The sequence below is a fragment of the Aptenodytes forsteri genome, unplaced genomic scaffold (genome assembly GCF_000699145.1).
Source record: "Aptenodytes forsteri isolate BGI_AS27 unplaced genomic scaffold, ASM69914v1 Scaffold223, whole genome shotgun sequence".
Classification (NCBI taxonomy): Eukaryota; Metazoa; Chordata; class Aves; order Sphenisciformes; family Spheniscidae; genus Aptenodytes; species Aptenodytes forsteri.
The window spans coordinates 755,046-777,963 of record NW_008794742.1 but is presented as its reverse complement, the minus strand read 5'-3'; the positions used below and the strand labels follow the sequence as shown (position 1 = coordinate 777,963).

The 22,918-nt window shown below is 39.1% G+C and overlaps 1 protein-coding gene across 1 annotated transcript in view; it reads left to right on the top strand.

Moving 5' to 3' along the window:
• Positions 1–8,862, top strand: part of KCNQ3 (potassium voltage-gated channel subfamily Q member 3) — a 36,844-nt gene extending 27,982 nt beyond the window's left edge. Inside the window, exons 12-15 of the mRNA XM_009273981.1 lie at positions 1,906–2,037; positions 4,822–4,920; positions 6,698–6,782; positions 7,742–8,862. Of these exons, the coding sequence (XP_009272256.1) occupies positions 1,906–2,037; positions 4,822–4,920; positions 6,698–6,782; positions 7,742–8,479 (1,054 nt within the window). The 3' untranslated portion in view covers positions 8,480–8,862. The remainder of the gene's footprint in view (positions 1–1,905; positions 2,038–4,821; positions 4,921–6,697; positions 6,783–7,741) is intronic.
• The last annotated feature ends 14,056 nt before the right edge of the window (positions 8,863–22,918 follow it).

The window sequence follows — 22,918 nt, the reverse complement described above, 5'->3', positions numbered from 1 at the left end:
CTTGATAATGTTTTTAGCACATCAAGCACATAGAATTCATTCATTGATGCTCTGTTACTTCTCCACCCGGTATTTTTTACTCTCTTCCCTTGAAAAATGCCCCATAGGAAAATACTCTGCTTTCATTGCAACTGCTTTTTATTCCAAAAGTTGTTAAGTTTTGGCTAGGGAGTTACTACCTTCCAGGTGAAATACTGCAAGTCTGGAGTGCCCCAAAATTATCTTCTTAGAAAAGCTTCAAGGAAGATGATTATAAGTATATAACTATATACTTATATGTATATAACCATAATATATATTTTCCTGGTTCTTTTCCAATTGGGTGCAGGAGAACCAGTCATTAAATATTTCAAGTTTTCTCAAGCCTCCTGAAAGCCATGTCCCACAGGCTTTGCTCACGTTACCCATGACTGCTTCCCTCCCACTGGAAGTTCCTTCATCCCTACTTCCTCCACAGTTTTCCCTTTCTTTCCCTGATACCTGCTTGCTTTAAAACACAGAATATACATCTGTCCTGTTTCCCAGCCCCACCTCCATGAGACATGCTATTATTACCTTTGCAAAACTTCCTTTCCCACATCCTGTGCAAATCTAATTGATTCATGCAATTTCCCTTTAAACTCAATCATGAGCCAGGCTTTTTTTTTTTTCTTGTATAGTTTACCCAGACCCTGAATGTTAATGGGAAGTAATTCTTTCAGACAAAACCCTTAATGGGTTTTCAGGGTCATGATCAAGGAGATTTTAAATTGAAATTGCTAACAGTGTGATTCCTATTTTTCATTTAAGTTTTTTAAGTATAGTTTTGCTATTATCATGTATAGTTTGGTTATAATAGGCATAGATATAATTTTGAAATCTTGAAAGATTTATAAACAACAGAGTTAAAGAGTCGAAAACCCTTAAAAAGTCGTAATAGAATTATCTTTGCTAAATTAAAGTTTATACAGATTTTTAAAAGGTTAAAAAACCCTCCAACCTTGAATAAAAAACAGGTCAGTATCTTAACAGATGACAGCAATTCCCCAATTCAGACCAATAAGAACATAGAGACTCTACTGAGAAAGCAAACCCTTGGATCTCAAACCGAAGACAGATTAAAGAAATAAAATGCTTTTCATTCTTTACATATGTTTCTTGTCTATTTGTTTAATCTACCAAGATATAACAGTGTAAACTAATGTATAAACCAAAAAGAATGAAAAAAAGAATGCCAAACATTTTTCCAGGGCTCTGGCCAGCACTGGTCCTTATTATAAGAATTTTGTTATAAATTACTAGGACATTTTATAATAATAGTAATAATAACAGTGATGATGATTATTATTATTACATCAACAACAATAACGTTATACTGCTGTTCTTTCAAGGACACTTTAGGCAGTTCTAACACTTTTTCTTTTCTCCACAACTTGAACTGCTGCTGACTTCTTAACTTCCACATTTCTATCTATTTAACATTTCCTATCCAAAACTTTCCCAGGTGCAAAATGAAAACCAAGCTGAAAATGATTCAGCATTATAGATACAATAAATTAGCTTTATAATAGGCTGAAGCATAAAAAAAGCAGCTTCAGCTTCATAGCTTCAAAATCTCCTGTGACTTGTGTTGTTCAAAATCAAATTCCAAATATGATCTTGTAGCTTTGAACCATTTCTAGTTATGATGATAGTGCTGAAAAAGACATTTTGTGTGTATAATTAGGTTTAGCCTATTAATTATGAAAAGCCAGCTACTATGTATTTACAAATGTGATATGATATTAGAGATTCTCTACTTATGTTTTATTGCCTTGTTGCTGGATTTCCAAACATCCAGAGCAACATCAATTATTTGATGAAACTGCAAATTATCATTCTGGAATTTATATAAGAAGTTAGTAATTTTTTCTGTTTATTATGCAGAATACTACAGTTTCGTCTCTATAAAAAAAAATTCAAGGAGACTTTGAGGCCTTATGATGTAAAGGATGTGATAGAGCAATACTCAGCAGGGCATCTTGATATGCTTTCCAGAATAAAATATCTTCAGGCAAGGTAAGAATCCTCTGGTAAATGGGGAAAATGTATAGCTGTGCTGGCAAAATAAAAGCATAGTTGGCCTATTTGCATACAAGGCCACCCAGAAGCTGTCTTTGCATAGCATAGCTGGTCTATAAGAAAGCCTTCTCCACAAAGAATAAAGGCAAGTGAGCAGCTAGCAGGGGTAACTGCAGCAGAAGAGACCACTGGCTCATATTTAGAAACAAGGAAATCAGAGTAAAAAATCCTGTGAATTTTCTTGACCATTGCCTTATTTGATTAGGGTCAAGTTTCTCCCCTTCTCCCCTTTTTACAGGTGAGAAATAAAAGCAATTGTTGCTCTCCATGAGTTTCCTTTAGGCTGGATTCTCTGCTGACCTGTGCCTGGTGAAACATCTCATACAAGTGCAAAAATACATCAGCACAGAAGGTTTTACATCCCCTTCACTCAGGTGTAAACTGACCTAGATGAAAAAAATTGGAATTTCAGGCCTTTGTGACTGTTCAGGTTCAGTCTGCTCCCACAGTTGTTTCCTCACAGAAGCGGTTCATCCTGATGTGCTTTTGAGTCATATGTACAAAAATTTGTGCTGCTTATCCTGAACCATGGGCACAGGTCAGAGCTTGAGCTGGTTAGCTTGTCTGGGTTTGGGTGCACATGTGTATATATGCGTATAGCTGTATTAGTTCAGTCCTAGCACAGCACTGTCCACATTCCCTGAGCCCCCCCAGTCACTCTGAACAGCAAAATGCCATGCAGACATAACATTGATTTTTCTCAGGAATGGACTGAGTGAGTGAAACTCTTGCTGCACATTTAGACGTTATCTAGACTTACATTGACTTTGTAAGGCTGCTCTGGTCCTTCTGTTAAACTTCATAATTAGTTCAGTCCTAGCACAGCACTGTCCACATTCCCTGAGCCCCCCCAGTCACTCTGAACAGCAAAATGCCATGCAGACATAACATTGATTTTTCTCAGGAATGGACTGAGTGAGTGAAACTCTTGCTGCACATTTAGACGTTATCTAGACTTACATTGACTTTGTAAGGCTGCTCTGGTCCTTCTGTTGAACTTCATAATTTCTTATTTCAAAGTGCTTTTCCATGTACTGGGCTATCTCATTTTCAAGTATATAACGTCTGGTTCCTACCTCACTATTATTGCTCTAGAAAGCTGCTCTCTTTAATTATATACCACAAAACACCATTGTAACTCTATAAAATGAGCTCTGCATCACATGAGCTTAGGTTTCAATGCAGTAATATCTTTCTGAACTCAGGAAGTTGAGGAGGACTCATGATGTTAGAAATCTGCACCTATCTATGGTGGGTTCTACACACCTTATACTGGGGTTCCTTCCATTACCTCAGACTGAAGTGTTGTGTGATTTTGGACAGCAGAGCACCTCTCAGATACTCACCTGAGTCCTAGCAGCAGTAAAGGTGCCCGGCATGATTAGGCCCATCTCAGGCAGTGATTATGGCAGGTGAGTCAGGGCAAGAATCACAGCACAGCCTCAGCTCTGTGATGTTCAGCTCAGCAATGCCATGCCCCAGTATAAAGAATCACCAGTAGTGGAAGAACCACAAAATTTCAACAGCCATTTTGCACATATACAGGGAAGACCTTTTTAGAGGTCTCTGAAGAAAAAGCATAATCCTGGCAAGCCATGTGAGATTCTTCTTATAGTTAACAGAGAGCTAATCAACACAATTAATGGCTTTTCTGGCACAATTAATCCCTGCTTAAACCAGATGCCTTCATCTGATCAGTTGAATCTCCCTTACTCTTCCCCAAATTTTCTTCACTGTGTTGACTAGATCTCCACTGACTGTAATCGGACAAAACCAGGGAGGTGAGTACTACTCATTGTGTCTATGAATAGTGAGATGCCATAGGAGTTTGATGAGACATTGACTGATGGCCCAGCAATGCTTGGGTGCCTAGCAAATATCTAGCTAGCTTTGTGAGGTTTGCCTTGAGCTTTTTTAAATTCCATTTTCAAAACTCCATGGGGCATCATTAAGCCATGCAATGTACCTGCACGGATTGTCTGAAAATACAGATAACTGCTCTGTGGACTAGTGCTGACTGATACCTGGTCAGTTTGGTGTCTGGGCTGAATGAACAGAGGCTTGCTTGCACCTGAGCAGTTGGATATGCCAAATGAAAGAATATATTGATATAGTAAAAGAGTGTAATTAAATATGCTGGAGCCTCCCAAACAATCCTTTTGGTTTTGTTCCAAAAAAAAAGTCAAGTAGGATTCCTTGTGAAACATCATTTATAGTTATATTTTTCAAACCAAAAGAATAATTAGTAAAGACAAAAAAATTACTGATAATTAGGCACAATAACTGCTAGAAAGTCATTGGTTTATTAAGAGTATCAGGAATTGCCACCTTTCACCAATTCTGATTTTCACTATCCAGCACAAAACCTGATGGGTCTCTCCCGACATTTTTAGGAGCAGCTGTTATTGGAGGTTTTTTGAAAATCACACTATTTAGTTCCTTTGAAGGAAATGAAGTCATGTGTTTCAAATGTCAAAGTTTGGAAATAGTGAGCTAGATAATTACTTAATTACCATGAAATTACCAGGTAATTACAATTCAGTGTATTGATTGTAGACCCAGAACAGAACAAACATGTCATGAACCTCAATATATTACCAAACTGAAACATGCTTCCTTTTTGAATCTTTGCTACTGTTTGCTGCAGAGGTGCATAGCATTTTCTATCATGTGTTAGCATTTAGAGATGGACTTATGCAGTTGCACTTTTCTTTTTTTCAGAGTAGATATGATTTTTACACCTGGACCTCCATCTACTCCCAAGCATAAGAAATCCCAAAAGGGAGGAGCTTTTTCTTACCCTTCACAACAGTCTCCCAGGTGAATTTTTTATGCCTAATATTTTGCACAGACCAAAACAGAAATAAAAAGTTAATTCATACCAATAAGCATGCCCTTCATTCATCCAGCCAGTACACTGTTATAGTAATGATACTGAGAGGATATGTTGCTACAAGATATATATGCGTAAATGTTGAGTGAGAAAGCTAGCTTCCCTAAGAACAATGTATGATGGAAATCTAAACTTAATGGCTTCTTAATTGTCTAGCTCAGCTTCTCCACATTTTGGAAATGTGATTTTATATGAAATATGTACATTTGATTGCTGATGTGCTGAATTTCTAACATTCAACTAGTAAACCCAGTTAAAAACTCAATAAAAATCACCAATAGTTTGATGGTAAACCAGTTATCTTCCTGAAGGGAAAAAAGTTTCATTATAGCCCCCACCAAATGGCAAGCACAGAGTTTTAATGATGCTGCTTTTAAACCAATGATTGATGAGAATTACTGAAAATAAATTTCAAGACCAGGTTTCTGGGTGTGAAAGTTACAGCATGTTATTGTATTGCTGCATTCTTGGTAGCAAGAATTCAATAATAAATGACATTTCTTCTGTTATTTACAACTATCAATCTGTCAATAAATACCCATGAAGAACCACACAAGACCATCAACAATCTGTCCCCAAAGCTGTTATGGTTGCTCAGAACAAAAGTAATCTAACAGAAAACAAATTAACTTGGCTCTATCTGGTTTATCCCACCCAGTGAAAAATCTAAAAACGTGTAAATGTGAAGACAGAGACCTACATATATGGAAGAGGCAATGATCATTTGGGAAACAAAGCAGATTGCAAATTTTGAACGAGCCCATATCATCAGTAACCCAATGTGCAAAATCTGACACATTTTAGTTACAGTTTCTGCTTCAGTAAGATATATTCACAGCTATATTTTGAATTTTGTCAGAAAGATAAGAACCGGACCTGTTAAAACAAAAGTTTTAGGGTATATTTGTTCTGTTATGTTAAAGAACAAGTGCTTAGAAATTGTTTTTCTAGACTTTGAAATAGATTATGGAAAGACATAGATTCCTTTGAGGTTGGTTTGGAACCCTTTAGATAAAGGTTTAATTTGATAATGACCATCCCAGATCCCATGAAATTATAAATCAAAGTTCTTTAGTTAAGCAGAGATCATCTTACCTCCTGAAGTTAGTCCATCTGATGGACGGGCAGTAGGAAATTACGTAGAAGAAAAGTTATTCTGGAATCCACTTTAAATCTCATGGCCAGACTGTATCTTTACAGCATTTCCAGCCTCTGCCACTTACTATTTGGTTTAATGAAATTGAGAAAAAAAACAAAGCACTCAGCCTTGAAACTCAGATTCAGTCTTCAAACACACTAATGAGAAAGAAGCAGATTTAAAAACACAAGTCCATCTGGAGACCCTCTATCTAGACTATCTCAACACTTTTCACAAACCTGAAATTATTCCAAGTCTGAGATGAATTTCACTTTCATTTTGAACTTTTTGTTTGCTTTTGTTTTTTCTTAATCTTTTTCTTAATTTTGAACAAAAATAATTTTAAATTAAAAATCAGTAATACATTATTTTTAGAAATGCATTGAAATCACATAGAATAGACCTTTGCTCCTGTTTGTATGATAAATAACTAAATTCAATTTTTTCTTAAATGGGGCTCCAAGGAGCTACATACCACCAAGATGGTACTTCTGTTTTCTCATATAAATTACTTACTGTGATGCAAAGAAAAAATGAACACTAATAGAGTTATTAATTCTTTATAGAAATGATCCATATGTAGCCAAAGCATCTACAGCAGATACTGAAGACCAAAGTATGATGGGCAAATTTGTTAAAGTTGAACGACAGGTATGTAATTTCATGACAATGACGGAGGCTGAGGCACTTGTACAAAAATGATAAAGCTGACATAAATTCTGTATGAGTCTTTGTCTGACCCAGGCAGATTTGTAGTGTTGGTGACCAAGACTCAAACGGATCTTGTACTAATGATCACAAAACTATGTGGTTAGTTTTTCATGAAAGAATTTAATTAACTGGGAAGTGTGCATTTTGAAACCTGTTGAATGAATATCATTATATATGGCAGCAAGACCCTAACCACGATGTTTACATGGGACTATTTCACTCCCTTTAACTCCATACTCATCATGTCTGGTGTTTTGCTGTGCGCACCACCTTCTTTTGCAGGGTCTGGCACTCAAAAGGATTGTCTCCACAGGTATTTTTGGGCCCTTTTTGTGCATCCTAACCTATTGCTTAGCAAGTCAAGACACTCTCATTTTTAAATACATAACTAAGTAACATGGAGGCTAGTGGCATTGATTCACATCAATTCCTTTCATGGAATGTAAATGTTCAGGCACAAAGTACTATCAAAAGAGAAAGGAAAATAGTCCTGATATTTAACCCTGATGTTGTGGGACTATTAAAAGTTAGAGGGTAGGTCTGTGTGCAAAGGTAATTCCATCTGTTGTATTTTGGTAATATCTATTTACCATATGGTATCAAGACTTTGGTCATAATGTTGTAGACTGCTGTTGGATGCTGGATTGCCAAATACCCAGCAACGCTAAGAATTTTTTTGGCACAGTTCATAGGGACTGGTCTTCTTAATCTGAGGCAGTTAGAGGATGGCATCCACTGCAGTCCAGCTTCCAGGGGAAAGACATGATTGTCCTATAATTACCTTCATGACCAATAAAGATGGCAGCACATCCTTGCTGGGGGCACTGCACCTATGGAAGCATTGACTCTTTCATTGGACCACTGACTTGAGACAATATCATAACATTGGTATTTTTCAGGTTAATGACATGGGGAAGAAACTGGATTTTCTTGTTGATATGCATATGCATCATATGGAACAGCTGCAAATACAAGTCGCTGAGATAAGTCCATTGAAAGAAACTGCTTCTCCTGCAAAGGAGAAGAGAGAAGAAAACAAATATTCTGAATTAAAAACAATAATATATAAATACACTGAGCAGTGTGCTCATGAAACTCCTTACAACTTCCAGCAGGTTCCAGTCAACAAAGTCAGTCCTTACGGTTTCTCAGCACATGGTCATATGACTCATTCACAACCTCTATCAACAGGTGGGCAAAACTCTGGCAAACTGCAAGCCACACCCTCCTCAACTTCATATGCAGAAAGGCCAACAGTTTTGCCTATATTTACATTAATGGACTCCCAGGTTAGTTACCACTCTCAAGGAGACCTGCAAAGCCCTTACTCAGATAAGGCGTCTCCAAGGCAGAGAAGGAGCTTAACAAGAGACAGCGATACTCCATTATCCCTTCTCTCTGTCAACCATGAGGAACTTGAGCGCTCCCCAAGTGGCTTCAGTATCTCCCAAGACAGAGACGACTTCCCGTTTGGCCCCAATGGGGGATCAGCGTGGATGAGAGAAAAACGGTACCTAGCAGAGGGGGAAACGGACACAGACACCGACCCTTTTACACCAAGTGGCTCCATGCCTTTGTCTTCTACAGGAGATGGGATTTCAGATTCAATATGGACCCCTTCAAATAAGCCAGTTTAAAAGTGTGTGTGTGGGCAGTCACTGGTTGACTTCTCCATGTAATGTAAGCATACTTTGTATATCTCACTTACTCTACACCCAAAGCTTACTAGTTCAAAACACCAATGGCTGCATAAGATGCATGTGATATTAGTGGTAGTCATTCTGCACCATTTCATACAATTTACTAATGCAGTTTTTTTCATGCTACCAAAACTAAGGAGCTTAGTTTTGAGCATGGTTTGCATGACTTTACCCTATATAAATGGTACAGCTGATTTCTTCTATGATACATATCTATCTGATACTCTTCAATACAACAATGGTGAATTGATGACAGGCAAGATATGGTGGTCCTTGCTACATTTTGTAAACAGAACAGCAAAGTAAAAATATTTTCAGGAGCAATATCCCTTTGTGGAAACATAATGTCTGAACCCATTTTCCAATATAAGCAAATCAATCTCTAACCAACCTAGTCAAGAACATCTAATATTCAAAGCAGGGGAAAAGCTGAGTCAAAGTAAATGACCTTACTGAAATTGTTTCATGAACTAAATGTTTCTCGTGATCTATTATACAACTACCCATGAAATACAATGTCAAAATGAAATTAGGGCTAGAATTTAAAATTATCAAAGCCACTTCCTGGGATTGGTCATGGGTATTTATTTATTGTAAAATGTAAATATTAATCCCTCAAACTACTTTGAAAATCTCCACTAGTGTTTATAAAATTGCTGAAAGCGTGACTACAATGCTATTTTGTAGAAAATCTTTTGCTCAGGCCATTTGTTACTTTTGGGGCCAAATTTTCTTTCTGTTCCAAAAATAAGGTTGTGCAGTGTAGGGAACTCCAGGTTTATACTCTCCACTCTTTTACCGACTTATGTGCTGCTAAGTAAGCTGCATAATGTAACTGTGCCTCAGTTTCCCAATATGTTAATTGGGAGTTATACTTCCGTACATATATACAGGTTGTAAGGCTCAATTCACTAATATTTGCCAAGCGCTTTGAGCTCCTCAGATGTGCAGAGTATCGCTGTTCTGTTCCCTGGGAGTTCCACAATGTGGGATGCTGCCAGGATCTGTTTCTCCCTGTTTACTGTTTCTCTTGGAAATGGACTGCTCCAAATTAATGAATGTGTGCCATATTTAAGATCAATGTACAAGTAAATAAATACCATTCTTGTCACCTGTCCCTGAGCAAGAGGGTTAAGTATGCTCCCTAGGCCTCAGCCAAATATTTTTTCATGGGAATTGGAAATTAAGTCGAGGGGGAGCAGGAAAACAATCCAACCCACTGGGAACAGGGCAGAAATGAATCAAAGATCTCACCACTACAGTGGGAATGTTGCATCTACACAGCTAGAAACCAACCTGTCCAAATATCCTATGCAGGATTCATCTGATGTCAATCCAGGTGTCCATGAAATAGCATCCATTTGATGTCAAGTTTGATGGCTATGCACTCTTTACAGCTGGTGAAAAACTAATCAGTACAGTTGGTGAGCACAGGGTACACGAACCAAAGCACACGTCAGCTTTAGGATGAGATTAATCTCATCTTTAACCCATTTATCTACAATGACTAAATTTCTACGAACTTCAAAGGGAGCAGAGGGTGACTTGCTTAGCTGTCAAATGATCAGAGACACCCACAGTCAGTGGGAAGGCTCTCACCCCTATCCCACTGATCCAAGGTGCAGCCTCTCTACCATGGTTCATGCCCACCTCCTGTTGAGAATGATCCCTGTCACTCATGCCCACCTCCTGTTGAGAATGATCCCCGTCCACACAATGACTTCACCACCATGGCTAGAGCACTGACCAAAAAAGACACAAGGATTTGGCCCATGTAAGTTGTTAGAAAGTGAACTTTCTGTAGTGACTGCTTGTATTATACTGCAGCTGCACAACTGAGCATCGTTGGTGCATCCAATCAGAGCACAAGAAAGAGATACACTTTACTGGGCTTCCCATGTGTACCTGGGTGTTGCACAGGCATGGATAGAGCGCGCTTCAATGGAAGATACCTTGTTGGGGTTTGCCCACTGTAGTAAACTTCATGTTTGATTCCTCAGTACTGTTGACATCTCGTAACAGTCATTGCATCCAGGGAGCCTCTGTTCTCTCCCAGATGTAGGCATTGCCTTCATCTTCGTTGTTTATTCTCTATTTAAAGAGCCATCTAAAACATTAGGATCCTCTTACTTCATCTGCTTCTTCAGCTAAATCATGATACATCCTTCTGGGACAGATCTTCAGGGAGAACAAGTTGCTGTAGTTACTTGAGTAAATAATGCAGACCAGTTACAGCCTTTGAAGACTGGGCTGAGTCCATGGAGCTGTTCTGAGGCCAGTAACCATGATGACATGGGGTACAATTTTGGTAATTACTTAATTGACAAAATATCCATTGACCTGAAAGATAATCTGTGTTTGGTGCAGTTTCATGGCTAAACTTGAAAAGAATAAAACTAGCTGACAAAAGGGTAATTCATTATAATTTAGCATATTGAGAAGAATTCTTTGGCCATCAGTGCTTCTTGGAAATACCTGTATTGCACCTGCTGCAGGCTTTCTGATACATGTCTGTGGCAACTCGTAAGATTTAACCCTCACATGACAAATGAATGAAAAAGAATGAAAACTGATGTTAACATTGCTAGACTGCTTCTGAAATTGGTGTAAGCATATGCTAGAGAAGCCTGCTTCACTTTTCTTATATGTCAAGTGCCTGGCATTCTTACTGATTTCATTTGAGTTTGGCCTTTCTTAAAATGCTTTCTAGATCTGAGCAATCAAAAATCAAGGCAGCCAAAACCCAAGCGCAATCTGAGAAATTTGTTTGTGAATGTCTTTGACAGTGGCTATGCCGTGCAGTTCCCTGCCCAATTCCCCCTCAAATTCTGCAGTTCAGGTTTCTAATCTCTCCCATGCCAGGTCATATAAAGGGAATCTTTTATTGGTATTAAACTTGGCTGAAAATCCATAAACCACCTAATTATAAAGGTACATTCATTCCAAGAGAAAATCCAAGCAAGGGCAGAGACTTGGATGAGTCTTCACCTGCACACAGAGTGCAGCCCCAGAGAAAGTGGGATCTGGGCTGCCCTGCACTGTGTACACTCACAGCAGCTGAACTGCCTTCAGGTTAGCATTTTCTATGGGCTGTAAGCACCGATTTACTATATGCAGCTTAAAAACACCAGGTCAGGCATTTGTAGCCACATCATGAAATATTTAATGATGTGCTAACTGGCCAGATAAGGTCTGCCTCTTCTTAAAAGGCACTGGTGATAAGCTCAGCAAGACCTTCTGCAGTGGACATCTCTGGATCCTCTGGAAGAGACTCAAGAAGAGCGTCAAGGAAGGTCTGATTAGCTTATTTTATTATTTTTTTTTTCTAACACACTTCTTTGCACTGAAACCAGTCACTGCTCTGTTCAGAATGGTGATGTGCTTAGCAGCTCTCTGCCTCCTACATCATCTGGATTAAAAACAGGGTGTGCATCAGTTCTGCTGTCTGTGCTGACAACAGATACGTGTCAAGATGTCATCAGCAAGGTGAGATCTGGAGACCATCCCTGATCTGGGACGTGCACACAAACTTCATCAGACTCCAGTTCAAGTTGAGTCCGGGAAATGTATCAACCTTGGAACTGCAGTTTGTGTTTCCGCCATAGATACTGGACAAAACAAAGTATCTGTGGTTATTGGCCCTGGCAACATTTAAAAGGTCAGGACCTGTTTTGCAGAGTAGGTTCACCCCATACAAGGAATCAATTATTCACAATTTCATTTGAGAGAGGCATCTGGGTCAATAGTACTCTTCATACTAGGAATGGATTAGATTTATCCCTTCTTCCATTTCTATGTGACATTTCAGTTTAACAGCTATCAATTTTGTTTGGGTCAGATCTTCCTAGCATCTAGACTGACACTGACACTTTGTTTGCATATGTAGTTAACATTAAAGAGAATTAACCATTGGAATCCACTCTCTGCTGACTCTTAACTCCTATGAGTGACCAAGGATTCATTTCAGGCCTTGAGATGTTTTCCATAATTAGAAAGTGTGGGGCTTTCCTCTGCTCTCCTTGAAGTCAGTAAAAAACCTTCTCAAACTGATGCAGTGGGAGCAGGATTGGGTCCTAATCTGCCTTTATTTATGAATTTCCATGTGAAAGACAGCACTGATTTGGAGACATTTTTCTTAGCTACATTTTTACGCTGCTTTTTCAGTCACTAACAAATCACGCACATCTGTAAGTTTTTGAAAAGGTGAATCTGTGTTTATATTGTGTACCTCTCTTTGCAGCATTATTATCAATCAAGCTTCCTCACTTTAGATTCAAACTGAGAATATTTCATTAAGGCAGAAGTGAATGTTTAGCTAAAGTATGCAGGTATAGAAAATGTGGCTCATGCTCCATTTAAGGAGTTGGTCCTTTAAAAAAAAATCTAGTCAGGTAATGGCTGTTGTCCTTGCCTTGGCTTTTCCCTGCACTGAATTAATCAGTCTGGCTCCTATCAAATTAAAAGGGAATTCAGCACGTGGAGAGATTGATTGAAAAGTCCCTAGACTGACTTTGGCTATATTTGCTCTGTTCTTATCTGTAACTTTGCTGCATTGTTACGGTTCAGAGTGGAAACAGTTTTAAATTTTTCTGCTTCAAATTGTGGCCCAGCAGCACGGCAAACTAATTCCCACCTGAACCTGTGCATAGCGGGGCTGCTGACTTGTCGCCTTCAGGCGAGCACCGTGGTCCAATCAGTTTGCAAGATCACAGCCTAAAGCAATCAGAAAATGCAGATTAAGGAGCAAATTCAGCCCTGCTGGGAGCCCAGTTGTTGCAGCGGGGTGACATCTGCCTACGTAAGAACTGACTTCATCTCGCTTAGTGCAGAGCATGTGAGAAAGAGCTGGATCTTGATTCTTTGCACCCCACAGTCCCCTCCACTAAGCTTTAGGTGCCTAAGAGCTTCAAACCTGAATTTTCTACAGCACCTCACGAATTTGGTGTGATACTGCTTTTTCAGGAGCCCAGCTGAGTGTGGGTGTTCACTTCTGAAGACCATTTTCAGAGGTGCAGAGGAAAAAGGGGCCATTTTCAAGTGTTTTTAGCTGGGCACTGTGGGAGTGAAGATCCTGGGTATCACTATTGTTTCTGATTGTTTAGGCTGTAAGGTTTGATCCTTCCCAATTCAGCTTTTAGTAGCTTCCCTCTGAAGTTAAGTGAAGCGAAATACTGGAAGTGGGATCCTATTTCCACCCTCAAGAATATGCTGAGTCTGAAGGTTACATGGCCAACTGCATTTTGTTTTCTAGTTATGGCATCTTATTATTACTAGTATTTGTGCCTTGCTCACTGAAATTTTCTCCATGCTACAAAGATGCTTTTCAGATTCTGGCTGACAAGGGAACACAACTTTTATACAAGTGGCCTTTAGTGCTCTTTATAATATTATTTATTGTAATTTTTAAACTGTATGTGTAATTTATATTCTGGCACTGTCCAATATTTGAACAACTTTAATATGTTTATTTCAATATATTATGCAAACAATACTTCTTAACTGATTTTTTATGTTCTGTCTTTAAAAACTGCACCACTTATTAATAAATAGAAATTTCAATTATGATGTGGAGTAATTTTATTTAACTTGTGATATCTTCATACATATTCAAGGAACACAGTGTCAAATGTCCCCCCAGCAAAGACATTGACAAAGATCCTTTTGACTTCACCCATGCAGGATGGAGCTTATAGCTACAAGTAGGCTTTATCCGGCTTCCACAGCTAGTCCTGTTATAATATAGCACACAGTAGATCCCATTATTTGTGACTTCTTTTGATTTAGTGGCCATGTAACTTATATGGCTTTGATCATAAGTGTGTAGGAAAATCAAGAATAGGGGAAAATACATTCAAATTAGAGACGTTAATGTGCTAAAATTTGATGAAGTTGCACGCAAAAGATATGGAGAACATAGTAATGGCACAAGGCTGCTCTGAATATCCTCTGCAGGGAATTTAACAGCTGGCTGCAGGGTTAGGTTGGGAGTTCAGATTCCTGAATCCTGTCCCTGGTTCTGTTGCTGCGTTTCTATGTGGCCTTGGCCTCTCAGCTTCAGCTGTCTGTCCGTCTTCCTGATGTGTAGAACCACCAGAAGGCTGCTCACTTGCCTCCCAGCAACACTGTGGGACAGTATGAACTGTTTAAAAACGTCCTGCCCTCTTACACAAATAGGAGGGTCTTACTGAGGAAAATTCATCCCAAAAGTCTTTTCTACAAATGGTTCTGTTTGTAGTTTTGGCTGGGGATGGCATTTTAATGGTATTAAAAACATATGTATATAGGCTATGTAGGTTTTTTTCTCCCAGCTGCTGGTTTGGAAGTTGCCATGTTTCCTTGGAAAAGGCACGGAGTGTGCAGGCACGTGTGCACAACTAACTTTGCTTGGCTCACGGTATTGCAGGAGGATTGGTGTGTGCGGAAGGAGAGGGACATTGTACAGCCTGTCTGGCTGAGCGGGTTTGATTTCTCTCAGTGACAACAGTTCAATATCAAGTCGAAGATACCAGTTTCTTGTTCTTGTTAGATCCCTTTTGCAATGAGCGGAGGAAGATCAGCACTTTTCAGAGCATGGTCCAGTCAGTCCTATATCAAACGACCCAGACTGCCTCTCTCAGATGATACCTGTCTCTAACTGGCATCTTTCTTAACTATAGAGTTGAAGATGACCAGCTTGGACAAAAAACATCTTTCAGATAGCTAGACAAGATGAGATGAATCCCATCCTATCAGTTTGGATAGGAGGCTGATGGATAATTGTCCTGATTGAGAAGGGAAGAAAGTATGTGAAACATCACCTCTTCCCAAAAATATAGCTGGACTCAGTGAGATAATTTTAAGGCATTCCCTGCAGCTTCAGCATCATGATTGTCACCAAGGAACCAGCTCTGCTCAACACTTGAAATACAACCTAAAAAAAGATTTCTTCAGTTTTTGTGGTAGGTAAAAAATTACTCAGCAGTTATTCCAGTTTCTTATCCCACTTCTATATCCCTGTAAATTGGGAATAATTAAAAAAATCCTGTAGTACTACAACATCCAGGTGTGGTGGTTTTGGCTTTTTGTTGGTTTGTTTGTTTGTTTGTTTTTTAAATAGAATCATAGATGGATCAATTTAAATAAATTTAAATCAGATGGATCAATTTAAACAGGATCAGTGCCAGGCTTTCACAGCCAAGTTCTATCATTTTTTTCCAAAGATCAACAGTATTTTTTTAAACTAATGCACCAGAGTGTGGAATTTCAAATCTCTTGGGTTCAGTTTCCCACACAGCTCTAAAGACTATGTACAGCACTAACATTTTCTTTATTCCCTGCGTTTCTTTCCAGGCAAACACAAAGCTACTTCAAATGTATTCACATCCTTTTATAGACAATATTACCACGCATTATCATTACTTACTTCACGGTGAATGTCCCACTTTGAACTGAACAGCAACTGCGCAGCAGAATTCTTTTGCAAAGAAAAGCAGACAGCCACAGCAATGACATTTAAATGAGTATTTCACAGACACAATAGGTGAACCACTCAGCTTTTGTTCACCTGAACTGAAATATATTGCATTAAAATTTCCCCTTGGCTGTCACCCAAATACATAAGCATGCCAAATCACTGGATTTCAGTAAGGCGCTGGGCCTGATCTTTTAAGAAATGGATTCTAAAATGGGAAGAAGATGTGATATCTATCCTCAGGCAAAGCCCTGCTTATATCCAGGGAGTTTTCCCCTCCTGCAGGCTCTGCTTGTGTCTATAGGGGACTGTTGAGGTCGTATATAATTGTCCCCAGCCTGAGCAGAGTAAGACTAAGAGTTAACAGGTTAGAAAGGGTAAATATTGGTGCGTCCAGTATGGCACAAGCAACTGTGTCAGGAGTGGAAGTTTCTCAGTGTATCCTTCTCTTTCTTCTCAGGATGCTTTGATCTTCAAAACTTTCCAGAGTCTTGAAAACTAGCCCGGATAAAATGGTCTCTTGATCAACATGGAGCATCCTTTTGGATCACAGAGAAGGGAAGGAATCAGGAAAGCTGAGTCCCGTGGCACAGAGCAGCAGGAGAGCTAGACTGCCTTTAAAGGAATTGCCCTCTAAGACGATTTTTTCAGGCATATGGTCCTGATAGCTGGTAGCCCAGTGGGCTTGGGACAGCACCACAGCTTCCCTCCTGCTTCCTTGTGTCAGATGCAGATGGTCAGCAGAATATAGACCAGGGATCATGAAAAAAGGAGGAGATGTAAGGTGTGCTATGAATGTTTTAGCAAGTTTGATGGGACCAGTTATGTGTCTGACACATATTATATCAGAAATAACAACACTGGATACATCATTAAATATTTTCTAAGTAAGTTCTGGACTGCTGCAACTTCTCTGTATCTAATCAAAGCTTTATGAGTCTCTAGATTTACAAATGCAGAGTGCTTGATCACTAACTGTCATCTTTGGAAGCCCCAAAGGAACAGTGCAAGGTATTACGCGGCTCACCTTATATATTATATATTATTACATATTAATACCCATATATATATGGGTATTACATATCCCATGTAAAAATCTCATGGGATGTATGTAACATGCAGAGAAGAACGCAAAACCATCCGGAGTGCACCAGGGATGAAATGGGTTTGAGATTCCATACATTCCCCACAGTTCCCATTTTGCTTCATAGACTGGAAAACAGAGCTATGAGGTCACTGTGACAGCAATCGTGCTCACTGCTTTTCCGGAGAAATATTTACACTATGGATGAAATTTGGTGGCACAGCTCTGCGGAAAGATGATTGCAATGGCTTCGTTCTCTTCAAGACTGTCCAACGAGTATATCTCAGTAAATACGTTTTGCTCTACCAACCCAGGCAGCTCCTCTGCCTCTGCTTTAATTTTTCTTGTCACAACATGCCAACAACATTGTTGAGGAATGGAGTAGCACCCAGCTACTCAGTTCTTATGCACTTAATGCATCTTCCATGGGCCAAGCAGAGGCAATCTTCAGCTGATGAAATTCTGGGTGTCCCTGGTGCAGAAACCTTGGCCCGCTTAAATAAGTAAATCAAAGGTCTGGTGGCAGAAAAAAAAGTGTTTCTGAGAAGCATCATCTTTCTAATTTTCCAGCTGAGTTGAGTTTCTGACAAGCAATATGGCAAAAACAACTCAGTCCTTTTCCACATCAGCTGTGAGAACTTCGTGCCTATTGTCACTACATATTTTCACAATTTCCATGCCTCCTTTTTTTCCTGTCTCTCTCCTTTTCCTCCCTTCCTTAAGAATGTGCTTGAATTCACAAAAGTTTTACAATGTCAGACACTTTAAAGAAAATTGTTAGTTACTTTAAACAAATAAATACACAAAACATTCTTACTGGAAACAGTCAAACTGAATGGCTGTAGATTTAGTGCTCATTCTATTCAGCAGGGTTTGTGGCATTAGTACCAATCTTAGCAAAATATTAATAAGAAAAATTAAAGAAAAAATGTTATAAAAAACAGGATTTATTTGCAATTCTAAACAAATTTCCTGAAATGTGAAAGAAGTTTTATGAATAAATAAATGGGGTTTTATATATATATAGATAGATATAAAATTGTCCCTTTAAGAGATGAAATTCGTTTTATTCTTCTAAAATAAGAGTAGCAGAGAAACATTATTACATTTAGACACTTGTTCTTAATGAAATCTGTGCAAAAAAATATATAATTAGAAGAATATTGCTAAAATCTGAAATGAAAATTCAGATGAAAAGAAACTTTATAGAGGTAGTACATTTGTTAATGAAATAAACTAAATACAATGTAAAATTGTAATGGCAGAGGACTAAAGGAGAAGTGGTGAATTATAATCAGATTTTTTCAGAAGAAAAATATAATTTACACAGTTGATACTTTTCTAAACAAAGTTTATTAAACAATTACTCAATGGTGCTTTCATGGAAGCATTTACTGTAGTATAATAAAGTGTAAGTAAAGATAAAACTTCAGTCCTCTGGAGCAAGCTTGGATTTAGTCTGTTTGTTTGTTCTTTTTTTAAAAACAGTTCTTCATTCTCTGTTGCACATTAGCATCTGATGAGAGATAGGCACAGCTGGATATGTTTCTCCTACTAGGCATATAAGATAGGTAGATTTGCAAGATGCTTCACGTACTACAGTATTCCACGTGCCACAGCTCATCTCTTAGGGCAGAGACGGTTTATAGCGCAGGCAGGGCGGTGGGTAGCCGTACCTGAGGACGCTGGCAGACGGGGACAGAGCGGGTGGGAGGGGATGCTGGTTGCTGACTCTGGCTCAGGTCACAAGAACATGTGGCTGGAGCCCTTGCAGTCGCTCACACTTATTGCAACTGCTATGTAGAAGCAAGTGTTTAAAACATCTGAGAAAAAAGCCACAAGGAAGAAGTAGCGCATTGCTTCCACACTGTGTTCTCAACCCACAGAGAGATAAAGCACCAATGTTCAGACTTTGCTTTCTCTTTCCTTCCCAGAACTTCATGCCATGCTGTCCTCTCTCTTCAAAATAAATCACAGGCATTTGGCTTGAATGTGTGTTTATTTAAATTGCATTAGTGGGGGACTTATCCTGCGTAGCCTTCAGCAAATGAATGCATTTACTCAGTAATTTATACGAATTAGTAACTGTGTTACTAAGAAGACGCTAAAAATTACTTCTTTTCTTGTTCTGGATTTTGGGGTGCTAGTTATGGACACAGTGCTGTCACACAAAGAGACGCTGGAAAAAGGAGGCGCGTAAAGACTATACTCCTGAGAAAGCAACTTGCTCAGAGTGATGCTCTGAGTGAGAACACGGCATTGTCCCCAAGAGTCAAAGTTGGGGCTGAACAATAGCCCCCTCCCCGTCACCTGAGCATCGCTCTGCAGCTGAGGCAAGTTAAAATTACCGAGTCCCAGGATGAAACGCAGCATGAGGTAAAACCTGCTGAAAGTCAAATTATCCTCATAGCCAAGCTTCAAACGGTTGGAACGGATCCCAGCGCACACATTTTCCTGGCTATACCTGTTTTTGTCAGCTGTTACAGAGAGGGCTTTCATCTCAGCCTTCTTGATGAGATAATGAGCAACTGGTAATTAAATCAGTAAAAGTAAGTCTTGTCAAAGAAAAGGTGTTTCCATATTTCTCAAGCTGCAGCATTTAGTCACGAGTCACAAAAATTTTCCTTTTATCCCACCAGTGACTTCCATACAGAATTAAATAATTTTAGTTGCAACGACATCCCACTGGATAATGTTTTTTCATGAAAGGCAGAGTGAAAGAAAACAAAGGTAAGATCGTGCATGTGTATGCACACACGTATGTAAGCATCATATTTACCAGCTATAACTCTGTTAAATGTGGCTGCAGTTGCCTTCCAGCTTCCGAAGTTCTTGGTGAAGGCAGGATTGCGGGACAGACAGGGACACAGCCCTACCACACGCATAACATCATCCCATAAACATCTCTTCTGTGGGAAACCAGGACCCCCCAAAACATATGACTGAAATCTGAAACCAGAAAAATCACTTTCTCGTATCTACACACTGGCAGGTTGCAGTGTTTTAGCCGTTGCAGTAAGTTTCTTCCTTCTTTGGGTAACATCACAGCTTTCTTCGCCTTAACTGGTGGAAGTGCAAGACGGGGACAATATAATTAAACAAAGCCAAGTGACAACAAAACAAGCCTGATGACACACTAGTTACCTGGGCAATATCTACAATAATAAATCAAGTAGTGCTGGAGAGCCCTGCAACCCAAATGTCCATAGTATTGGTAGGACCATGACATTGAAAGGACAATCCCAGAGTGCTCCTGACCAGAAGCTCTAATGTTTCCCAAGCTGGGTTTGGAAACTGGGGGGAGACTGGGAACCATTCCCAACAGACAGTTTGTACGCAGCCGTCCTGTGCGTCTCATCTACTGCCGCCTCTTTATCCTCTCCCTTTCTAACAGGGGTCAGAATATTTCTCTGTTGAGGTTTTGTGCAGATCCTTAAAGTACTTTTTATTCCATGGAGTGACTATGAATCCTTTTAGGTTGCCTCTCTAATTGCTACAAGCTTTTGAATTAATTCACACGTTGAGGTGTTTGGTGGCTTATAATAAACCTACTGAATGGATGATTATCTGCTTTTAACAGTATTGCATCTAAACTCCCTGATTTCAGAGGAATCACTTGCAGTCCATGGGAATAAATGGGAGCAGAATTTCACCCACTGCTTCCAACAGCGATTGTCTCTTGCGTAATACTAAACATCACTCATCATCACTGAAATTGCCCTACATCATTGTTGTGACCAGATCTCTCTTCCTTCCTTGCCACTTAACCACAATGCCTGGCAATTTTCTGTTTTAGCTGTCATTTTGTTCCTTTTGATTTTCTACATGTAAGATACACTTCAGGTTTCTTCTCTGTTCTCTCGACAATGCCCCTTGTTTGAAGCGCTTCTCCAAGGATGGCTAAAACTTTACCAAAGGGGCTTAACCTGGCCTACCTCTTGCCATCAAAGGTGGCATTGGCCTAATTGCAGTAAGACGAGCTGTCCCTTTAAAAGGGGAAAAAAAATCCTTTCTGCTCCGCAGTTCCAGTCATTACTGCCAAAAGGAGCTTCCAATCCTCACCTGACCTGCCACAGAGCCTTTCCATGCAGGATTCAACGGGCACTTTGTGTGCTTATGATTGTGTTACCTCTAGTTAGTCTTTCTGGGATTAGGATAACAATTTCCACAGGATTTTAAAGCAAGATTATCAAGCCTGTCTACTCAAAGTCTTTCACAAAGTGATTATTAAGACCTGGCAATAACCTCCAATTTTACATAGGCTCTGAAGATAATCATCTTTGTCAAGAGAAATCAAGTAAGTTGATATTAACTATTCCACATCTCGGTGGTTTCATGTGTACTTGGAGGGAACCTTTTCAACTGTACTATTAATGCTCTATGGGAAAGCAGCAAATGGAATGTATTTTTATTACATGATTGCTTACATTTGCATACAATAAATCTGAACTTGAAATGTAGTTGTAGCAATGTAATGAAGTGTGTAATTGTAACACGGGCATATTTTCATATCAACATGGAATATTTCTTTAGACCTGGTGTATCATGGTGTGCTTAAAATGAGAGATGACCTTTAGATGTTGGAACTGAAGGTAAGGAAATTAATACTCAAGGACTTTCTTTTTTTTAATTTCTTTGGTCTCTTAACTTCTGTTCTGCTCCGTTTAGCGTGAAGACACAGGAAAACTACTCGATATATGATTGCACTCTGCTTGTACAGGAAAAATGAAAACAATTCAAACTTCATGATTACCTGCCACATTAAAATTAGTTCAAATGAAGCATAGCTATTAAACATGTTGGTTTAAGATTGCTGTTAATCCAGAACAACTAAGAGGTATTTAATAAGAGGTCTTCATGAGTGTATAAAGGTAATCTGAACTGGATTAAAATCTCCAATTCAGCAGTTCAGGGAACTCTGGATCAACAGTTCTAAGTAAAATTAATTGTACTAATATCGTTCAGCTTAAAATAAACACAAGAAGAGGATTATCATATCCAGTAGAGGTGAAGGAGAATTTGTAACTAAAGGCTTGACCTGCAGCCTGTATCAGATAAACGTTTGGAAGGAAAATATTCACAGAGAGTCACTTTATGGGATGGTTGTGTGGCACCTGTGCCTTTAGTGCCTCTGAATCGCACTATGTTTTGAAATGGCAATTGTTAGTGATTTTGAGCTGGAGTACAATGAGGGTTTCATAGTTGCGATCTGGACATGTATTTTCATCATCACAGTAGTGTGGCTTATGCTGGCAATCAAAAGAGAGACAGTTACAAAGTAATAAAGACTTGTCTCTGATAGATAAAAATTAAAAACAGTTAACGAGTAACGCAAACATGACGTGTATCATAACAGTTAATATTACTAATATCCACATTGCTGAAAGATAGGAGCTTTCAAGCAGCAGTTCTAGAAGTATTTGTCACAGATGGCTTCAAAATTTAATTGGACAGCATAAATGTTCAGAGAGGTAGTGCTGGGAAAAGATTTTGGAAAGCAGCTAAAACCTAATGCTTCAAATTTAAATCAGTCTCTACCTACTGAGGAGTAAGGGCAGTCTTTTCTAGAGCGATGTTCTTAGTATTGAGGTTTCTCTGCAATTTCTTTTTAAGCATCTTGTACTGGCCGGAGACCACCACAGTGCTAGATCTGAAATTCAGGCAAAAGAAGCCTCCCATGACCTTTTTAAGCATCTTGTACTGGCCGGAGACCACCACAGTGCTAGATCTGAAATTCAGGCAAAAGAAGCCCTCCCATGAATGGAGGGTTTTCCATCATTTTATACCAACATTATTTAATATTTCTTTGCTAGAAGTGGAACAAGATTTGGCTTATTATGAT